At 37.1% G+C, this 18,548-nt stretch overlaps 1 protein-coding gene and 1 pseudogene across 8 annotated transcripts in view; one reads left to right on the forward strand and one right to left on the reverse strand.

Moving 5' to 3' along the window:
• SCAPER (S-phase cyclin A associated protein in the ER) overlaps positions 1 to 18,548 on the forward strand; it is a 503,757-nt gene that overhangs the window by 74,984 nt on the left and 410,225 nt on the right. For 7 of the 8 annotated variants that reach the window (XM_012739362.2, XM_012739365.2, XM_012739364.3 and 4 more), the window contains 3 exons: positions 581 to 681; positions 5,507 to 5,623; positions 9,726 to 9,886. In XM_012739362.2, the coding sequence (XP_012594816.1) occupies positions 581 to 681; positions 5,507 to 5,623; positions 9,726 to 9,886 (379 nt within the window). The remainder of the gene's footprint in view (positions 1 to 580; positions 682 to 5,506; positions 5,624 to 9,725; positions 9,887 to 18,548) is intronic. The other variant, XM_076004582.1, reaches the window with a different exon arrangement.
• LOC105857177 (developmental pluripotency-associated protein 4 pseudogene) lies at positions 16,703 to 17,577 on the reverse strand (annotated as a pseudogene).

Raw genomic sequence — 18,548 nt, forward strand, 5'->3', positions numbered from 1 at the left:
ACAGGTATACTCTTCAATATTGATAAACCTACTAAACAAAGGCAAAAAAGCCATAAAATAGTAGATACTATATGACTTAATTTATATGCATTTTAAAATCTGGTAAAATTAAACAATTAGATGTCAAGGCAGCATTTGGGATGGGGTAGTGACTGGTTGTGGATGCCAGAGAACTTGTAGACCGGCATCGTTATATTTTTTATCATGGATAGTGGTCACATGGGTCTTTGCTTTGCAATAGCTTATCTGTAGATTTAAGTTTTATGCACTTTTTTTGTATATTAAACTTCACAATAAAAAAGGGTGAAAAGATGGCTATTTGAGGAAGCTCTGAGAAGGAATATCAATACCATTTCTTGGTCTTTAGACTCTTAACTTTACATATTTCTTCTTATCTTACCAAACATTGAAAATGAAAAAAAACCCTTAAACAACAAAAACTAGATCAGTAGGTTATGCAGCTTCTTCAGTGACGAGTATAATGTAAAAATTATTAACTCCTAAGTCCTTCGTTCTAATGCAGGTTTTTCTGGAATCTTTATATTCTCAGAATGTAATGTAATTTTTTTGGTTAAATTAGGAGGTGCTAATGATGCTGGATAACTACGTGAGAGATTTCAAAGCATTGATTGACTGGATTCAGCTTCAGGAAAAGCTGGAGAAGGCAGATGCTCAAAGCAGGTAATGAACTCTGGTGTTAATATTTATAGCAGCCAGCAGTAATAATAATTGACGTTGACAATGGACTTAACCTCAAATTGACTTGAAATTTGTAAAAATCTAATAATTGGGTGCTGCATTTTTTATTTAGTTCAGTAACAAATATTTATTGGGTATTTCTCAGTGGGTATTATTTGGTGTTACTACTTTATTCAGTACAGAAATTTAATTGCTGAGTATGACACATTTACTATTCTCATTTGTATTCTAAGGATGTATTAAAATAAAACTTACTGCTACAAAAAACTATAATGGTTGTTAAGAGAAGAGCATCTCTTTTAGAGGATAGATCAGGAAAGAGTTCATGGAGGATGTAGAAGTTGTTTTTAAAGGATGTGAGGGATCTTACCCAGTGGTTAGCCTTTTGGATGAGGGAATAAATTACACAGCTATGAAAATGTAGGGCATGTGTGAAGTGAAAGTAATGTAGAGAAAGGTATAGTATTTTTTGTTAATGTAGTAGGCAATGAGGAAAATTGACGATTTTTGATTAGGAGAATGATAAGAAGATCAAGGTTTCTATAGAAAGATGCATGTGGAATCAGCATACAATATCTGAGTGCTGTGTGCCAGGCTCTGGGACTTTTGTGGTGAGGAGGACAACACAGTCCCTGTCCTTACGAAGTGCACAGTTCATGCTGTGGTTGGAATGTGTCCCTCCAAAATTCATATGTTAAACTTAATAACCAATGTGATACTATTAAGAGGTGACACCTTCAGGAGGCGAGAAAGTTGTGAGAGTGGAACCCTCATGATGGAATTAGTGACCTTATAAAAAGAGATGGGAGCAGTTTTCCTTTTCCAGTGTGTGAAGATGTAGCTAGAAGGTGTTGTCTATTAGGAATGGGGCCTTCACCAGACATTGAATCTGCTGGCGCTTTGATCTTGGTCTTCTCAGCCTCCAGAGCTGTAAGAAATAAATTTCTGTTGCTTATAAATTACCAGGTTGAAGGTATTTTGTTACAGCAACCTGAATGTACTAAGTGCATTTCAAGCAGGAAAGACGGATGTTAAATAAGTGTGCAAAATGTCACTAAGAAGAAATACTTACCGTTTACTCTGGGAATATAAGAAAAAGCACCATCAACCAGTTGCTAAGTCAAGGAAGGTGTCCCTGAAGAAGTGACATTGAAATTGAGACAAAATTGTCAAGTAGGAGTTAGTTATCCAAAGAGAAAAGAGTAATTCTAAATAGAAGTAACTGTTTGATGTCCTGGAGGTAGAAGAGAACACAATGTAGTCAAGGAATTTAGAGGTTAGCAGGACAGGAGTGAAAAGAACAAGGGAAAGAGAAGCATGAGATGAGCCTAGTGAGGGTAGATTAGGAACACATTACATAGAGATCTGCAGACATGATAAAGAATTTAGAGTTTATATTGAGCCAATAAAGTATTTTAAAGTAAGGAAGTGACGTATCAGATTTGTGTTTTTAAAAGGTCATTTTGGCTGCAGTGTGGGAAGGTTGAGTTGCAGCAGTGTAGTTTAGAGATGATGAATAGTGACAGTAGGGAGAGTTGAGAAATATTCCAGAGATAGATAATCGGTTGGACTTAGTATTACTTTGGTCATGTACAAAGGCAAAAGAAGTTTATTACTCAGTTTAGTTTAGACTTATAAGTAATACCAGAATCCTTGTGAACTGGGTCAGGCCACATGGAACTACAAAGATGCATTTTTTACGCAGAAAGAACAGGCCTATGCTGCCTCTTTCCCTTGGATTTAACCTTGGTTCAGTCTTAGTGGGTGAAACTATCCAGTAGAGAAGGCATCTTTGTCTAATACTAATGTGTCACCCCTATGGGGGAACAGAGGGTGAAGAAATCACAAGAGACAAATCCAGGAGGGCTTGATTCCCAGGAACCCAAATCTAGAGAAACTATTATGATATGTTGATCTTTTTAACATTTTTGTTTCTCACAATGAAAATTTTTATTTATTTATTATTTATTTTTTTGGTGCCTGCGTCATCCACAGTCCCTGGGTGAGTCAGGTCTAAATATCTTTGTACCAAGCAATTTCACTCCTACCCTTTGGTAATAGGTGAGTGAATCTGTGGGTGCTTTCCTTCATTGGGTTGAACTAAGAGCTCATCATGCTGATTTGGAACTTGTGGCTATGTTGCCCTTGTGAAGATAAGTAGAGGAAAGTAGGTTGAAAAAACAACAACAACAACAAAAGAAATATATTTACAGAGAGAAACAGAGATGGGGGAAATCATGTGTTCTGTGAGAGCTTAAGAGTGTTGCTCTAGTCGAGTCGTTTCCTTGGCTGGATGGGTACGTGCTGCTCGTTGTGCCCTCTTGTTGAGCTCTTGGTTTCCTGCTTTGCTGCATGCCAGCAGGATGGCCCACCAGCAGATCTGCTACTCCGACAAGTACTTCAACGAGTACTACAAGTACCGGCATGTCATGTCACCCAGAGAACTTTCCAAACAAGTACCCCAAACCCATCTGATGTCTGAAGAGGAGTGGAGACTCGGTGTCCAACAGAATCTAGGCTGGGTTCATTACATGATTCATGAGCCAGAACTGCATAAGCTTCTCTTCTAGAAGATCAATAAAAATGTAGTATACCTGGAGTCATTAATTAATCCTTTTCCAAATTTAATGTATATGTATATATAAGGTAGTATTCAGTGAATACTCAAAAAATGTATAAATCATTCATCCATACGTGTGCATGAGCTATATTTTTCATAGCAACAGAGCTCAGTTAAATGCAACTGCAAGTGGGTTACTATAGGGTCTTTAAGATAACATTTCTTCTAGTCTGTTTTTCTTTTAATATAAGTGCCTGTTTGACTTTACCTGTTACTTTTGTTAAGTAAAGTTTGCATGTTGCATTAAAAAAAAAAAAGTGGTGTTGCATTAAAGCCTATACCAGGTCTAATCTGCAAGAGCCTTGATTCTAGTCTCCTAGTCTCCCCTCACTCCTTTGGATGTCCTTGACCTTGCACAGTTTATATCCTTATAATAAATCTTTATTTTCTTTTTCTTTTCATTTTTTATTTAGCTTGACTGAGTTTCTGTTTCTTATATCCCCAAAGGATATATAATGTAAACACCAATGCATAAAAAAGATAGCTAGATTTTTTTTTTTTTTGAGACAGAGTCTAACTTTGTTGCCCAGGCTAGAGTACTGTGGTGTCAGCCTAGCTCACAGCAACCCCAACCCCAAACTCCTGGGCTCAAGTGATCCTCCTACCTCAGCATCCCAAGTAGCTGGGATTACAGGGATGTGCCACAATGCCCTGGCTAATTTTATATATATATACACATTATTATTATTATTATTTTTTTTTTTTTAGTTGTCCAGCTAATTTCTATTTTTTTAGTAGAGATGGAGTCTTGCTTGCCCTTGCTTAGGCTGGTCTCGAACTCCTGAGTTCAAATGGTCCTCCTACTTTGGCCTCCCAGAGTGCTAGGATTACAGGTGTGAGCCACCGCGCCCGGCCTAGATTTTTTTTTCATGCTTGTAAAATCCAGTCTGCCGGGGGGGGGGGGGGGCTGTTTTGAGGATTGTATTGAGAAAGATTCAGAGGCCAAATCCAAGCTTAACAGAGTGGTTACCATCCCTGTCATGGCACCATGGTTCAAAAAGATACTTGAGGAATCTCTTTTTACTCTAACCATTATTAGCATTTCTCCTCTTTGCCTCATAAGGTAGCTCCCAGATATGGAAAACAACTCTGAGATGGTATCCATTTTACATTCTTCAACTCATACATCAAAATTCATTTCAACTAGACTTAGCATTTAAATGTAAAACTGAAATTGTACATTTTATAGAGGAAAATATAGATAAATATATATTTATATTACAGATAAAGACTTAGTAAGATAAAGGAAGATACCAAAAAGGAAAAATATTGATATACTTGGTTTAATAGAAAGAAAATAAGCCTTTCTGTATAACAAAAGTAAAAATTAAAAGCAAAATAGTTACATCACCAGTGTCAATGGATTTATAGCCATAATAGTAGTAATAATAGTAGTATTAATAGTAAAGTATTGCAGATGAATCAGAAAATGATGCAAATTCTAGGGGGAAGAAACGGGCCAAAGATACCAACATGCAAATCCCAAAAGAAGAAATTCAAATGGCTGGTAAAAAAGTTTAATCTCACTGGTAATGATAATAAACATATATAATTTTCAAAACAAAGATAATGAAATACCATTTTGCCAGTGAAAATTTTAAGAGAAGATACCAGCTGTTGGCAAAGTTGAAGGGAAATGAGAGAATAAGATGCAGGGAAACCCAGGGGAATGATGGGGACCTGTCAGCTGGTTGGTTGTGGGACCAGTTGAGAAGGAATAGAAGTTATATTACTTAGCTTTCCTAGCAAAGATCAATGAAATCTTTATGCATTTTCTCTTATGGGTGATTAAGTGGTCGAAGAAGGAGACTTGATGTCTTTCTGTGTATTGTTTCACAAACTTTTCCAGAACATTAGATACAAGGAGCTTGAATTAGTATCATTGCTTTTTAAATATTTTTTTAGCTGGACACGTGTAGGCTTGTAAATCATAAGCAGTTTATCCCATGTCTCTGTAACTCCATGACCCTTCTGAGATGATTAGAGTTCTGTTGGTATATTGCTTTGTGTAGAAAATCCTTGCCCGTGCTTCATCTGTGAGTTCTTACTGGTAGATGGTAAGATTTTGGTAAGCAATGCTGTGGGAAAAAGTGAGTATGTTTTCACCCTCTAACAACCAAGAGAAAAGATTAGTTCTCCCGTTCCCTTCTCTGTTAGTTTAATTTGGTATGTGTCTTGAATTGACAGACCAACGTCATTGGCATGGGAAGTAAAGAAGATGTCTCCAGGACGTCATGTGATTCCAAGTCCATCAACAGATAGAATAACTGTAACAACGAATGCTCGTCGAAGCTTAAATTTTGGGTGAGATGAACTCAAAAAAGCCTACTAAGGCTTGCATTAAAGTAAATTGTTTTCTGTGGATGATACAGTAGTATAAAACTGATATTCCACTATAAAAATATGCATGTGTATGTTTGTATGTTAAGCCAAATACTGTGCACAGGTAGCAACCTCTGGGAGGGGTGCACTGTTTATTATTTAGCAATTTCAGAGGAGGACTCTAAACACTTTGCCAACATCTGCTAAGGCTTCTAGATCTTGTAGAAGGTTTTGTGTAAACCCAGGTCCCAGAGCATGAGTCCGGTGAGACATACTCTGACTTGTACAGCCAGCCAAGTAAAGCAGTGCTACTACTGCTTACAAATAGGCAGCAAGAATCAACAGAAGCCGAGAATCCATGGTAAGCTTGCCCCCAAGACTCAGGAAAGTTAACCAGGTGGATGGAGTCTCATTTTTTTGTGCTCCATTTCTCGAGGTAGCTGAAAGACCCCTAAAATACTCTGTTCTTGGTTTTATATGCTGGATGTCATTTAGATTTCTGAGTTCGAGTGTTCCAGGATGTTGTATTCTAGAGGTATGAGGACAAAGCCCAGGCTGTTCTGGACAGTTCCTTCTTATCTCAGCATGTAGCATCTTGGTGCATTCTGCCCGACAGTTACAAGCTACAGGGGGAAGAGATGGGTTGTGTGGTTACATTTTCTAGTTCTTTGCTGGTGCTCTTTATTTTTTCATAGGGATTCAAGTTACTGTCCACAGTCCTTTCATTTCAGCCTGAAGGACTCCCTTTAGAATATCTTGTTAGGCAGGTCTGCTAGTGACAGATTTTCTCAGTTTTTGTTTATCTGGGAATATTTTAATGTATTCTTTATTTAAATTATTTGTAGTATGGAATTCTTGGTTGACAATCCTTTTTTTCCATCACTTTGAATATGTTACTTCACTGTCTTCTGGCTTCTTTGGTTTCTGATGAGAAATCAGCTGTTACTGAGGATCCTTGAATGTGATTCCTCACTTTTCCATCAATGCTTTCAAGATTCTTTGTGTTTGGCTTTTGATTGTTTGACTATGATGTATCTAGCTATGAATCTGAATATATCTTACTTGGAGTTCATTGAGTCTCTTGGAACTGTAGATTAGTATCTCCCATCAAATTTGGAAAGTTTTTGCCTATTATTTCTTTGAATTTTCTTTATGTCCCTTTCTCTCTCTTCTCTCCTCAGAAAATCCTACTATACATATGTTGGTACTCTTGATGGTGTCCCACAGGTTTTTGAGACTCTGTTCATTTTTCTTCATTCTTTTTTCTTTCTCTCCACAGACCAGATGATCTCAATCGACCTTTGTTTAAGCTTGCTGATACTTTATTCTGCTACCTCAAATCTGTTGATTAGCGCTACTGGTGACTTTTTTATTTCAGTTATTGTACTTTTCAACTCCAGAATGTCTGTGTGGTTCTTTAAATTTACTTTCTCTTTATTGCTATTCTGTATTTGGAGAAACTTTGTACTCATACTTTCCTTTAATTCTTTAGAAATGCTTTCCTTTTGTTCTTTTATGTTCTTTAAATGTCATTATAATAGCTGATTTAAAGTCTTTGTCTAGTAAGTTCTGTGTCGGGCTTCTTGTTACTGCTCTTCTTCTTGTAAATGAGCTATACTTTCCTATTTATTTTTACATCTTGTGATTTTTGTTGTTGAAAAGTAGACATTTTAAATAATAAAATATGACAGCTCTGTAGATGAGATTGCTACTCTCTCCAGGATTGTTATTGTCACTGTTCCTTGTTGTTACTTTAGGTTGATGACTTCTTGAACTAATTTTGTGAAGTCTTTATTTTGTTCTATGTAACTACTAAATTCTATGCATTATCATCAACCTCAACTAATGATTTGACAGAGGTTTCTTTAAATGCCTTGAGCCAGCAAATGTCTTAATTCTTGCCTAGTTCTGTGTGGCTGTTGGGGCATACTTTCAATGCTCTGGCAGCTTAGAACTCTGCCTTTGTTTGCACTTCCTGCTTTCTCAGAGCCTCAAGGCCAGTCAGAGGTGAGAGAGTAGGGTCTTCTCAGATTTTTCCTGGATATGCACATAACTTGCAGATGTATGTACCTTCATGATTTCCAGGAATATGTTGAAGCTTTTCAAAATTCCCTATGGACATCTCATTCTCCAACTTTTAAAGTTTTGTGGTCAGTCCTTTGTTTGCCTCAAATGTTATTGCCACCTCTGATAGTTGTGACATTAAGGGGAAAAAATGATCACATTTGTTTTCCACAAACATCCTTGGGAAATTTCTTCTTAAGATAAAGTTTGTACTCTAATTCTTTAGAGTGAGACTTAACATTTGATATGTAAAGGAAGGATTGTTAAGGAGTTTGCTTGGTCAATTTTCTTTCCTCTGTTAAAACCTGACCTTTCTTGATTGATTCTCATTCCTTCGTCCCCATGTCAGAGTTAACAGCTTTCACCTTGTTACTCCTAAACCTTGGATATAGTTTTATTTTTACATTTGCAGTGTTGTTTTTTAATGTCCGTTTTTTTGCACTTATACTAGGACCTTCTTTGAGGCAAGATCTTTGCCATATCTCTGTATTCTGAGTGCCTGGCACTTCATAAAAGTTGATTAAGTATTTATTCAATAGAATTAAACTTTTGCTTTCAAGTTCATTTATGTAGTTATTAGATAGTATTGCCTTTGGTTAAGGTTGATGGACTTTCAGACCATATAATAATTGGACCATAGTGGATTGATAAAAAGATATATATGCAAAGACAAATATTTATATGTTCAAGCACCATTTTAAGGGAACTTGCTCTGTAATGCATTCCATTGGTCTGTGGTTGAGAATATTGTATAGAGCATGGTTTATTTTAACACTGGAAGCCTTTAATGTATGTGTGCTGAAAGTTCTCATACTGATCTCCATGTAACCGTATTACTAGGTTAATTGACAATCTTCATTATCATTGTAAAACACACTGTTTCTTTTAGCTTGCTGAACAGTTGTGGCTCTTAAGCTACTTTTAGTATATCTATTCAGTTATGCTGTTGCTGGTTGAGTTATATGTTTACTCCCAGTGTGTTGTTAGTTTTCACATTGGCTTATGCAAGTTGTTTTCATTATTTTAACTCACAATTTAAATGTTAAGTAAACCAGTGAAATACGAATGCAAAAAGAGTCATCATTCCTATGAAAACTTAAGGTAAATTTTTGGGAAACTTTGATAAATATGAACTGCTAAAGTTGCTGTCCAATGAGTGGATAAACTGTGAAGGTTTGGGGAAAATATTATTAAAGTTGAAGAGAATTGTACATTAAATTGTTTTATAGGTGTCACTGAATTTTCATTGCACTTTAAAGGAACCAAAATTAGATATTGTCAGTGAGGCATCATGCTTGTGGTTCATGTAAGACATGTGCACAGGCCAGGTGAGGAGGCTCATACCTATAACCCCAGCAATTTGGGAGGCTGAGATGGGAGGATTGCTTGAGGCTAGGAGTTCGACACCAGTCCAAGCAATAGCGAGACCTGTCTCTACAGAAAAATTAGAAAAATTAGCCAGGTGTGCTGATGTCCCCATTTAGGAGGCTGAGGTAGGAGGATTGCTTGAGCCCAGGAGTTTGAGGTTACAGTGAGCTGTGATGATATCGCTGCATTCTAGCTTGGGTAACAGAGTAAGGTCCTGTCTCAAAAAAAAAAGAAAAAAAGAAAGAACTATGCATAAAGATAAAGCCTGTAATAATAGTACCTGTATCAAGATTGATAAATTAATGCACATTTATTAAACACACGAGTGAAGCTAAAAACTTTATAATACCTATGCATAATTTTTTAAAGGATTCCCAATTTAAGTGAATTTTTCTTTTAAACAATTAACAAGAGTGCCTGTATTATCCTTATTCATTTTCTTTATTCCCGTGCATATTTGTTGTAATATATAAAATTAATGAAGCATTAGATCAAGATAAATTTATGAATATAGTTGCCTTTAAATTGCCATTACAGAGTCTTATTCTGTATATGTGGATACATACAAACAATTTAAAATTTAAATATTTAATATATTAAAAATTAATACTTTCATGTTTTATTTATTAAACTTACTTGGTTTTCTTCACAGGGGCTCACCTGGTGCAGTGGCAGCTCCTCACCTGGCTCCCACAGGTGTCAGTTGGGCAGACAAGGTGAAGGCTCATCATACAGGCTCTACTGCTCCTACAGATGGAGCACCTGCCCAGTCTTGCCCACCGATGATAGTGCAGAAGCCTTCACGCAGAAACGGCAAGTGACTTTGAATTAGCCTTTTTGTGTCATAGATGGGTGGATATATAGAGATATTTATTTATTTATTTTTAAAACTGGTCCTAATAGAGTTATATATTCGTCGTTTTGTGCCATCTTTGTGATATTAATTTGCCATGGTTAAAACCATAAAATAATCTTAAAGGCTTACTTTTCAGCACTGAATGATAGCTTATGGAGATCATTATAGTTTCAGGTTTTCACTTTGTAACCTTTAAGGAGAATGAAGTCTTTTGTCAATTCATTGCTAAGATCCTTTAGAATTCTTTTGACTTAATGTAGAAAAAAATAGGCTTATCCATTCTCTAGGCAGAATACACTTTTAAGTAGCATGTTACTATTTTAGCTATTTAATATTTGATTATTATTTTGGTATTGCAAAATCTGTGTTTATCTTTGCTCACATCCATTTTCTATGCTATCAGAATGATTAAGGAACACAAATAAGTAGAATGGGTATTATTTTGAGGGCCCAACTTGAAGAATTTATCCCATAAGATTTTGTTCATAAAATCTTTTGATACATTACAGAGGCTGAGATTTTAGAATGATAATAATATAGAGTTTATGTTATGAGTTTAGGAGAACTTCAGAAACTGCTTTCTGTTTTCTTTAGTGAATGATCCCATTGGAGCTTTTTGGTTTGGAAAGAAGCATTTTATTGTACATAACAAAGACATTGCTATCTTTGCAATATGGATGTGTTTTATTTTGTTTTTCTATTTTGGTCGCAGTAAGTTGTATTTGCTTACTTCAAATAATATTCCTTTTTCCTATTTTCTTCATATAGACTGTGTAGTAGAAACTCGACAGTAGGCAAGAATTTTTTCTCCTAGGAAAATACAGGAAAATATGAAATCATAAAGCTTAGTTTCTGTATCTTGAAAGAATCTGAGAGAAATGTGTTGTAAAATCAAAATTGTAAAAGAAAGGAATCATGGTATTAGCACATATCCTTATTTTGTTTAAAGCATTACTCTCAAATTATTCATGAAAAACCCATTTAGTTGAGATGAAATGATAGATCGTGATTATAACAATGCTTATAGAGACACTTATTAATGTATTGGGAAATTTTGTTTTGGACCACTTTGATCTTCAGTTTTAGGGTTTTAGTACACGGGTATGCACAGTGAATTATGGTGTTCTTTGGAAAAAGTAAACTGTTTTTTTTTTTTTTGAGACAGAGTCTCGCTTTGTTGTCCAGGCTAGAGTGAGTGCCGTGGCGTCAGCCTAGCTCACAGCAACCTCAAACTCCTGGGCTCCAGTGATCCTTCTGCCTCAGCCTCCCGAGTAGCTGGGACTACAGGCATGCGCCACCATGCCCGGCTAATTTTTTATATATATATCAGTTGGCCAATTAATTTCTTTCTATTTATAGTAGAGACGGGGTCTCGCTCTTTGCTCAGGCTGGTTTTGAACTCCTGACCTTGAGCAATCCGCCCGCCTCGGCCTCCCAAGAGCTACAGGCGTGAGCCACAGCGCCCGGCCAGTAAACTGTTTTTCCTTTGCTCTCACATCACGACAGTTAACACAAATTTTGTGATGTCTGGTCACCAAGAAGTGTGTGGGAATTTCTCCCTATCAGCAACCAGTCGGTCAATTCTGCAGCAGGCATCGGCTTATTGTCCTCTAATTCAATTCAATTCTGACAGTATTGATCTAAAGATAGCATCAGATCCCACAGGTTGAGGACTCAGTCCTCTGCAAGACTGCCTCCTACTTCTGATGCCAATTGCAAACCGCACATTGTTTTAACTTTCTGACTGACCAGCTATAAATCAGGGTTCCCACCATTCCCTCCTTGAGTTTCATTAATTTGCTAGAGTGGCTCACAGAACGTAGGAGAACACATTTACCAGTTTATAAAGGATATTGCATAAGCTACAGATGCAGATAGGCATGGGCCAGGGTATGTGGGAAGGGTGCAGAGAGCTTCCATGCCCTCTTCTGACATATGACCCTCCAGGAACCTCTAAGTGTTCAGCTCTCTGCAAGCTCCCTGATTCTTGCCTTTTTTGGTGGGTTTTTATAGAGGCTTCACTACCTAGGCATGATTGATTAAACTATTGAAGATCAACCTAACCTTTGGCCCCACCCCACCCTTTGCTCCATGGAGGTGAGGATGCAGTGGGGCTGCAAGTCCCAACCTTCTAATATTTCCTTGGTCTTTCCACTTTCAGCCCTCATCCTGAAGCTACCTAGGGGCTGCCAGCCACCAGTTAACTTATTAGCATACAGAAAGATACTTACAGTTTTGGAGATTTCAAGGGTTTTAGAAATTGTATGCCAGGAAACTGATAGTTCATGGTATCAAAGTTTGTAATTATGTATGATAAAAAATGTTTCTAGTTAAAGATGACATAATGACCATATGCCTTTAATGCACTCTTCCCCAAACCCCGCTAAAATGGTATAAAAGAGTTCAAAAGTTGAACTTAAGGAAAAAGAAGAGAAATGATGATATGAACAAATTTTTGAAGTTGGAAAGGAGAATGATTAATGATAACTGAAAAAATTTGAGTAGGCTAGCTGAATCCTAAGCTAAAAACAGGGGGCAAAACTGAAAAGCAATCCAGTTTGTTTTGTGAAACTGCTATAAAGTTCAAAAATTGGTAGGAGCAGGTATCTCTGGAAGTAAGCACAAAGGTAGGGGTGGTACTTTAAGAAGACTTTAGTCTCCTGAATCCTCCCATCTCCCTCTTCCTCAGCTCTTAACAGTAGTATGGCTGTACCTCCCTCACTCCAGGAGAATCTTGGAGGTTTATTCTCTAGAGAAGGTTAAAAAAAAAATAGTATCTGACCTGCGGTCTGCCAGCCACATTGAAAGATGGAAGTAGTGTATTGAAAACATGAGATTAAGTAAAAGAATCTATAATGGCGAGGTTATCCACCTCCAGCCTTTTCTCCTACTGAGCTTCCAGGTTTCCAGTTCAAGAAAATCCATACTGAAGGAAAATGTTTAGATCTGATGTAGATCATGAGTATTGGTCTTCAAGGTTAATACTATAATTGGATGAGTCATTGGCAGTGTTAGGAGACTTTGGCATTTTGAAACCAGATTGTGGACTCTTGTAGATTTTCTGCAAAGTTGGGTGCCAAGAAATTTCTCCCATCCCAGTGCTTGCATGCCACTGCCACTGTCAAGTGGTGGAGTCTGTTATTCTCCTCTTCAGTATGTGGTTGGTCCTATGACTTATATTATCCGTTGAATATGACAAGAGTGATGTTCTATAATTTCCCAGCTGAGGTCTTAAGAAGGCTTGCAGCTTCCATTTTCTCCTTGTTAGAAGCCCCGTGACATTTAGAGAAGCCTAAAATAGACCACTGAGTAATGAGAGACCATGTGAAGAGAAAGAGGCCTTAAGGAGAGGCTAGGTATCTCAGCCAAAAGCCAGTACCAAGCCTTCAGTTATGTGATGACCTCATCATGGATACTCTTTGACTTCAGTTGAACTATTCTAGCTGACACTGTGGAGAAGAGATGAGCCATTCCACTGAGCACTGCTCAGATTTCTAACTCAAAGTGTGTGGAAATAAAATAGTTACTGTTTAAATTGCTAAGTTTTGGACCCAATATTTGGATAACAAATTAAAAAATGAGATATAAAAGAATGGCTCATGCCTATAATCCCAGCACTTTGGGAAGCTGCAGTGGGAGGATTGCTTAAGGCCAGGAGTTCAAGACCAGTATGGACAACATAGTGAGTCTGTCCCTATTAAAAAAAAAATGAGTGGTGGTATGCACCTGTAGTCCTAACTACTTGGGAGGATGAGACAGGAGGATCGCTTGAGCCCAGGAGTTCAAGATTATAGTGCATTATGATCGTGCCGCTGTACTCTAGCCTGGGTGACATAGTGAGACCCTGTCCCTAAACAGAAAAAAGAAAAAAAAAAAAAAGGGAAACCATGAAAGAGATAACTAATTAAAGGAAACTTCTTATAACCAAAGGACACAAGCTTATAGACCAAATGGACCTATCCAATGCCCAATACCAATGGATGAAAATAGAGTGACACTAAAATATGTTGGGAAATTTCTGAATACTACAGAAGATGAGATACTTTAAATGATTAGAGAGAAAATAATAAGTTTGTATACAAATGGCCAAGAATCAGAATGGCACCTGATTTTGTTAAAATACCACTAGGAGCCATAAGAAAATTGTATGGTCTCCAAAATTCTGAAAGGAAATAATTTCTAGTCTAAAATTCTGTTTCCAACCAAATTATCCATTAAAAGTGAAAGTAGATTAAAGATACTTTCAAATATACAAGGTCTCAAAAATTTTTTACCTCTCATGGACCTAATCATTATTGGTGAAAATCAGCACAGAAGAAAAGAAAAGATAAAAACCCTGTGATGGTGATTGCAGGATGATAGCTGTGACTAGGTCTAGAGGACAACCAGTATAGTTGTTGTTGTTTTGAGGCAGAGTCTCTCTCTGATGCCCAGGCTGGAGTGCAGTGGTGTGATTGTAGCTTACTATGAGCTCCCAACTCCTAGGTGCAAGCAATCTTCCTGCCTCAGCCTCCTGAGTAGGTGGGACTACAGGTGCAATGCCACAGTTAGTCTAGATTTTTTTTTGCCTATTACATTTTTTTTTTTTTAATTTTTAGTCTAGGTTTTTGATGATCACAGTGAAGAGAAGAATCCAGGAAGATGAATGAATTTCTTAAAACATGTATTGCACTTATTAAGAGATTTAAATTTTAGGACAGTTGGGGATTGAAGTAATTCTGAGGATAGTAGAAAACACTGAAGATAAATTACAGAGGTAAAAAAGGAAAGTCCAGAGAAGAATATAGGAGGTACTCTTATAAATGGAGTCCATGGAAGAGTGGATTGAATGGTGCAAAAGCAAAATTGGATGTGATGATCACTGAGAATTTCCTTAAACTATTGAAAGTCATCAAGTCTCAGATTCAAGATGCATTCTAAACCCCAAGGGGGAAAAATACAAAACAAATCTCATCTAAATAAAATATAATAAAATTTTGAAGGTTAAAGAAAGAAAATCTTTATAAGTAGTTAGAGAGGAAAAAAAGATACCATTTTTCAAAGGAGCAAGAGCAACCTGATAGCTGACTTCACAAGAGAAACCATGGGAGCCAGTTGATAGTGGAATGACATCTTTAAAGTGATGAAAAAAAGGAACTGACAAGCTGGGCTACAGCATCCAGCTAAAATATGCTTAAAAACTAAGGTGAATTAAAGGTAGTTCCAGAGAAATAAAATTTGAGAAAATTTATAATGAACATACCTGCACTAAAGGAGGTACTACAGAGAGTTTTTTAGGTGGAAGGAAAATGATCCCAGATTTTCAGAAACCCAAAAACGCACGAAGGAATGAAGAACACCAGAACGAGAAACACTTGGGTAACATTAAATGCATATTGACTGTGTGAAACAATGTCTGCTGGCTCCTGAAATATTTGTATATTGAAAATTTATGACAATAATACAAAAGAGAGGAGAGGAATAAATGGAATTTATGTTTTCCAGGATCCTATTATTGTCTGGGAGTTTACAAAAGTATTAGTTTGTATTTGATTGTATTAAATCAAGGATGCATGTTGTAAACTCTAGGAACCACTAAGAAGAGCAAAAGTATGTATAACTAGTAACTTAATAGAGTGAAAAATAGAATAATAAAATTATTTGATTAATCCAAAAGAAGACAAGAAAGGAGGAAAGAGAAACATAAAATGGATGAGACAAATGAAAAATAAATTATAAGATGGTAGAAGTAAATCCAAATATATCAATCCCTATATTATATGTAAATTGTCTAAATATTCAATTTTAAGTCAAAGATTATAAGACTGCATTAAAAGCAAAGCCCAATTATATTGGCATATAAGAGATATACTTTCAATGTGACGACGTAGAAAAGTCAAAAAGATGGGAAAAGATATTCTATGCATACCTTCTGTAATCCTAGAACTTTGGAAGGCTGAGGCAGGAGGATCACCCGAGGCCAGGAGTTGAAGATGGCCAGGACTAGCCTGGGTAACATGGTGAGTCTCAATCTTTACAAAAAAATAATGAAAAAATTAGCCAGGCATGGTAGCGTGTACCTGTACAGCTACTTTGAAGGCTAAGGGGGAGGATCACATGAGCCAAGGAGTTCAGGGTTACAGTGAGCTATGATTGGGCCACTGTACTCCAACCTGGGTGACAGAGCAAGACCCTGTCTCTTAAAAGAAAAATCAAATCAAAACTGAGTGTGCTTTAATATTAGACAAAATAGACAAAGTAAACAAACATTTTAAAAGGAGATATTTCTTAATGATTAAAGGTTCACTGGGAAAAAATTTATAAAGTATCAGTTTAATAGAAAGATGTAATAATTCTAAATTTATATATATCTAACATAACTCCAAAATATATAAAGCAAAAATTTATAGAACAGAAGGGAAATACTGAGAAATCTATACTCATGTTGGGAAACTTTTTTTATATTTTCAAGCATATTATAGGGGTACAAATGTTGAGGTTACGTATATTTCCCTTGCCCCCCCCAAGCTTAAACATTTTAGGCACAAAAATAAACAAAACAATTATAAGTATAAACAATATTAACAAAGTGGTGCCTTGTGTTTTTAGCCTTTAGTCAAGCTAGAAGTCCTAGGTTATTAAGAAAACTTCGAAAAATGTTTTGTAAATGAAGGAGAGAAGTAATGGTCTGTCTTTGCTTTAAAACACCAGTCCACATGGCCTGTGAGCAGGTGTCAAGACAACCAGAGTTCAGCTGTTAGTGGCACCATGGAATCAACATTTCAACTTTTCTGCTATTTATTTACAATTAAAGATGAATCCTTTTTCATGGTATTCTGTTCCCACTGGAGACTTTTTATTAAGACCTTATTCCTTTGAACGCATGTGGGACACAACACGTTGTCTTCAAGATGCGGGGGTGGAAAGTTGTAGGCAGGAAGCAAGAAGAGTTCACTCACTCTGTCTCCCATCTTTTTGGGAACCCAGGCCTGTCCAGCATGAAACTGGAGGCGAACCTAACCATCTGTGTCTGCAGGGAGACTTCTCCCATGGACCACATACCACCTAACATCACAGTTCTCCTGTGGAGATTCCACTGCCTCCATGGATGACCCTGCCCTTGCTGCAGTTCTGGCCTAGGAAGTCAACAAAGCCTCCAAAGTTGTCACCACAACTGTATTAACTCCCTCAAGAAGAGAGGCAGACTCTGGGGCAGGGAACCCCTCCTCAGGGGGAGGACATACTGCAGGAAGATCAGTCCCCTCACAACACAGCCTTTGCCCTGAACTTTTCAGGGACATTTCTTTCTTGTCTACATTTGATTTTCTTTGTGATGATACCCGGATCTTGGCCCCTTGGCTGTGGAAGTGATATCCTTTTGATTTGGATACGCATATTCACACAATCGCCTATATGTGTCCAATTTCTGGCCTTTGCTGCTCAGCTTTAATTGCTGGTACCAGCCCTGTACAATGTCCCGGTGAAGCAGATTCACTGGTGGCAGTTTGGTGGGTAAGGGAGGAATTGGTATCTTCTTCCGGGTGGGGTCATCATAGCATTCTGCCATCTTTGGGCAGGACTCTTCGTTATGCTTGGCAGACATTTTTTGTTTGGTCCCCTTCTTTACTGAGGTTCCCGGTAACACTGGGCTTTGTTGATTGGCAGCCTACTGATCGCCTCCAGTTTTTGCCTGCTCTTGTTCAGATTTGGAATGTCCACATTCCTCCTTGGACTTCTCTGTGGAGTTTCACTCCTTGCCTCTTGCGTTCTCCCATGCTGGGAAACTTTAACATAATTGTCTCAACAAGTGACAGTACAAGTAGATAAAATTCTGTACAAATATAGAATATTTGAACAACCTGATCAATGAACTTGACATAATTGACATGTCTAACAAATAATGCATATTCTTTTTCATTGTTTTTCTTTTAATGCTTTGATCTGAATATTTTTACTAATATGTATTCTGGTCTAATCCTCTGTTTTGTATGTCTAATCTGCTATTAAGGCAATCTGTTAAATTTATAATTTCTCTCTTTTTTTTTTTTTTTTTTTTTTTGAGACAGTCTCGCTTTGTTGTCCAGGCTAGAGTGAGTGCCGTGGCGTCAGCCTAGCTCACAGCAACCTCAAACTCCTGGGCTCGAGTGATCCTTCTGCCTCAGTCTCCCGAGTAGCTGGGACTACAGGCATGCACCGCCATGCCCGGCTAATTTTTTATATATATATCAGTTGGCCAATTAATTTCTTTCTATTTATAGTAGAGACAGGGTCTCGCTCTTGCTCAGGCTGGTTTTGAACTCCTGACCTTGAGCAATCCGCCTGCCTCGGCCTCCCAGAGAGCTAGCATTACAGTCGTGAGCCACCGCGCCCGGCCTATAATTTCTCTTATTTATCATTTCTGGAATGTCTATTTGGTCATTAAAATATAGCTTCTAATATCTGCCAGTAATTTCTATCTTTCCATATTTTCTTGAACATATTTATCATAGCTATTTTAAAACATCTATGTCTGATAAATAAAGTATCTGAAATACCTATGGGTTTACTTTAAAAACATTTTTGAGAGGTTTTCAATTATTTGGCCTTGTTTTTTATTTTTAGCATGCCTCACAAACTAACACTGTTTATTAAAGAGTATAA

The sequence above is a fragment of the Microcebus murinus genome, chromosome 6, assembly GCF_040939455.1.
Source record: "Microcebus murinus isolate Inina chromosome 6, M.murinus_Inina_mat1.0, whole genome shotgun sequence".
Lineage (NCBI taxonomy): Eukaryota > Metazoa > Chordata > Mammalia > Primates > Cheirogaleidae > Microcebus > Microcebus murinus.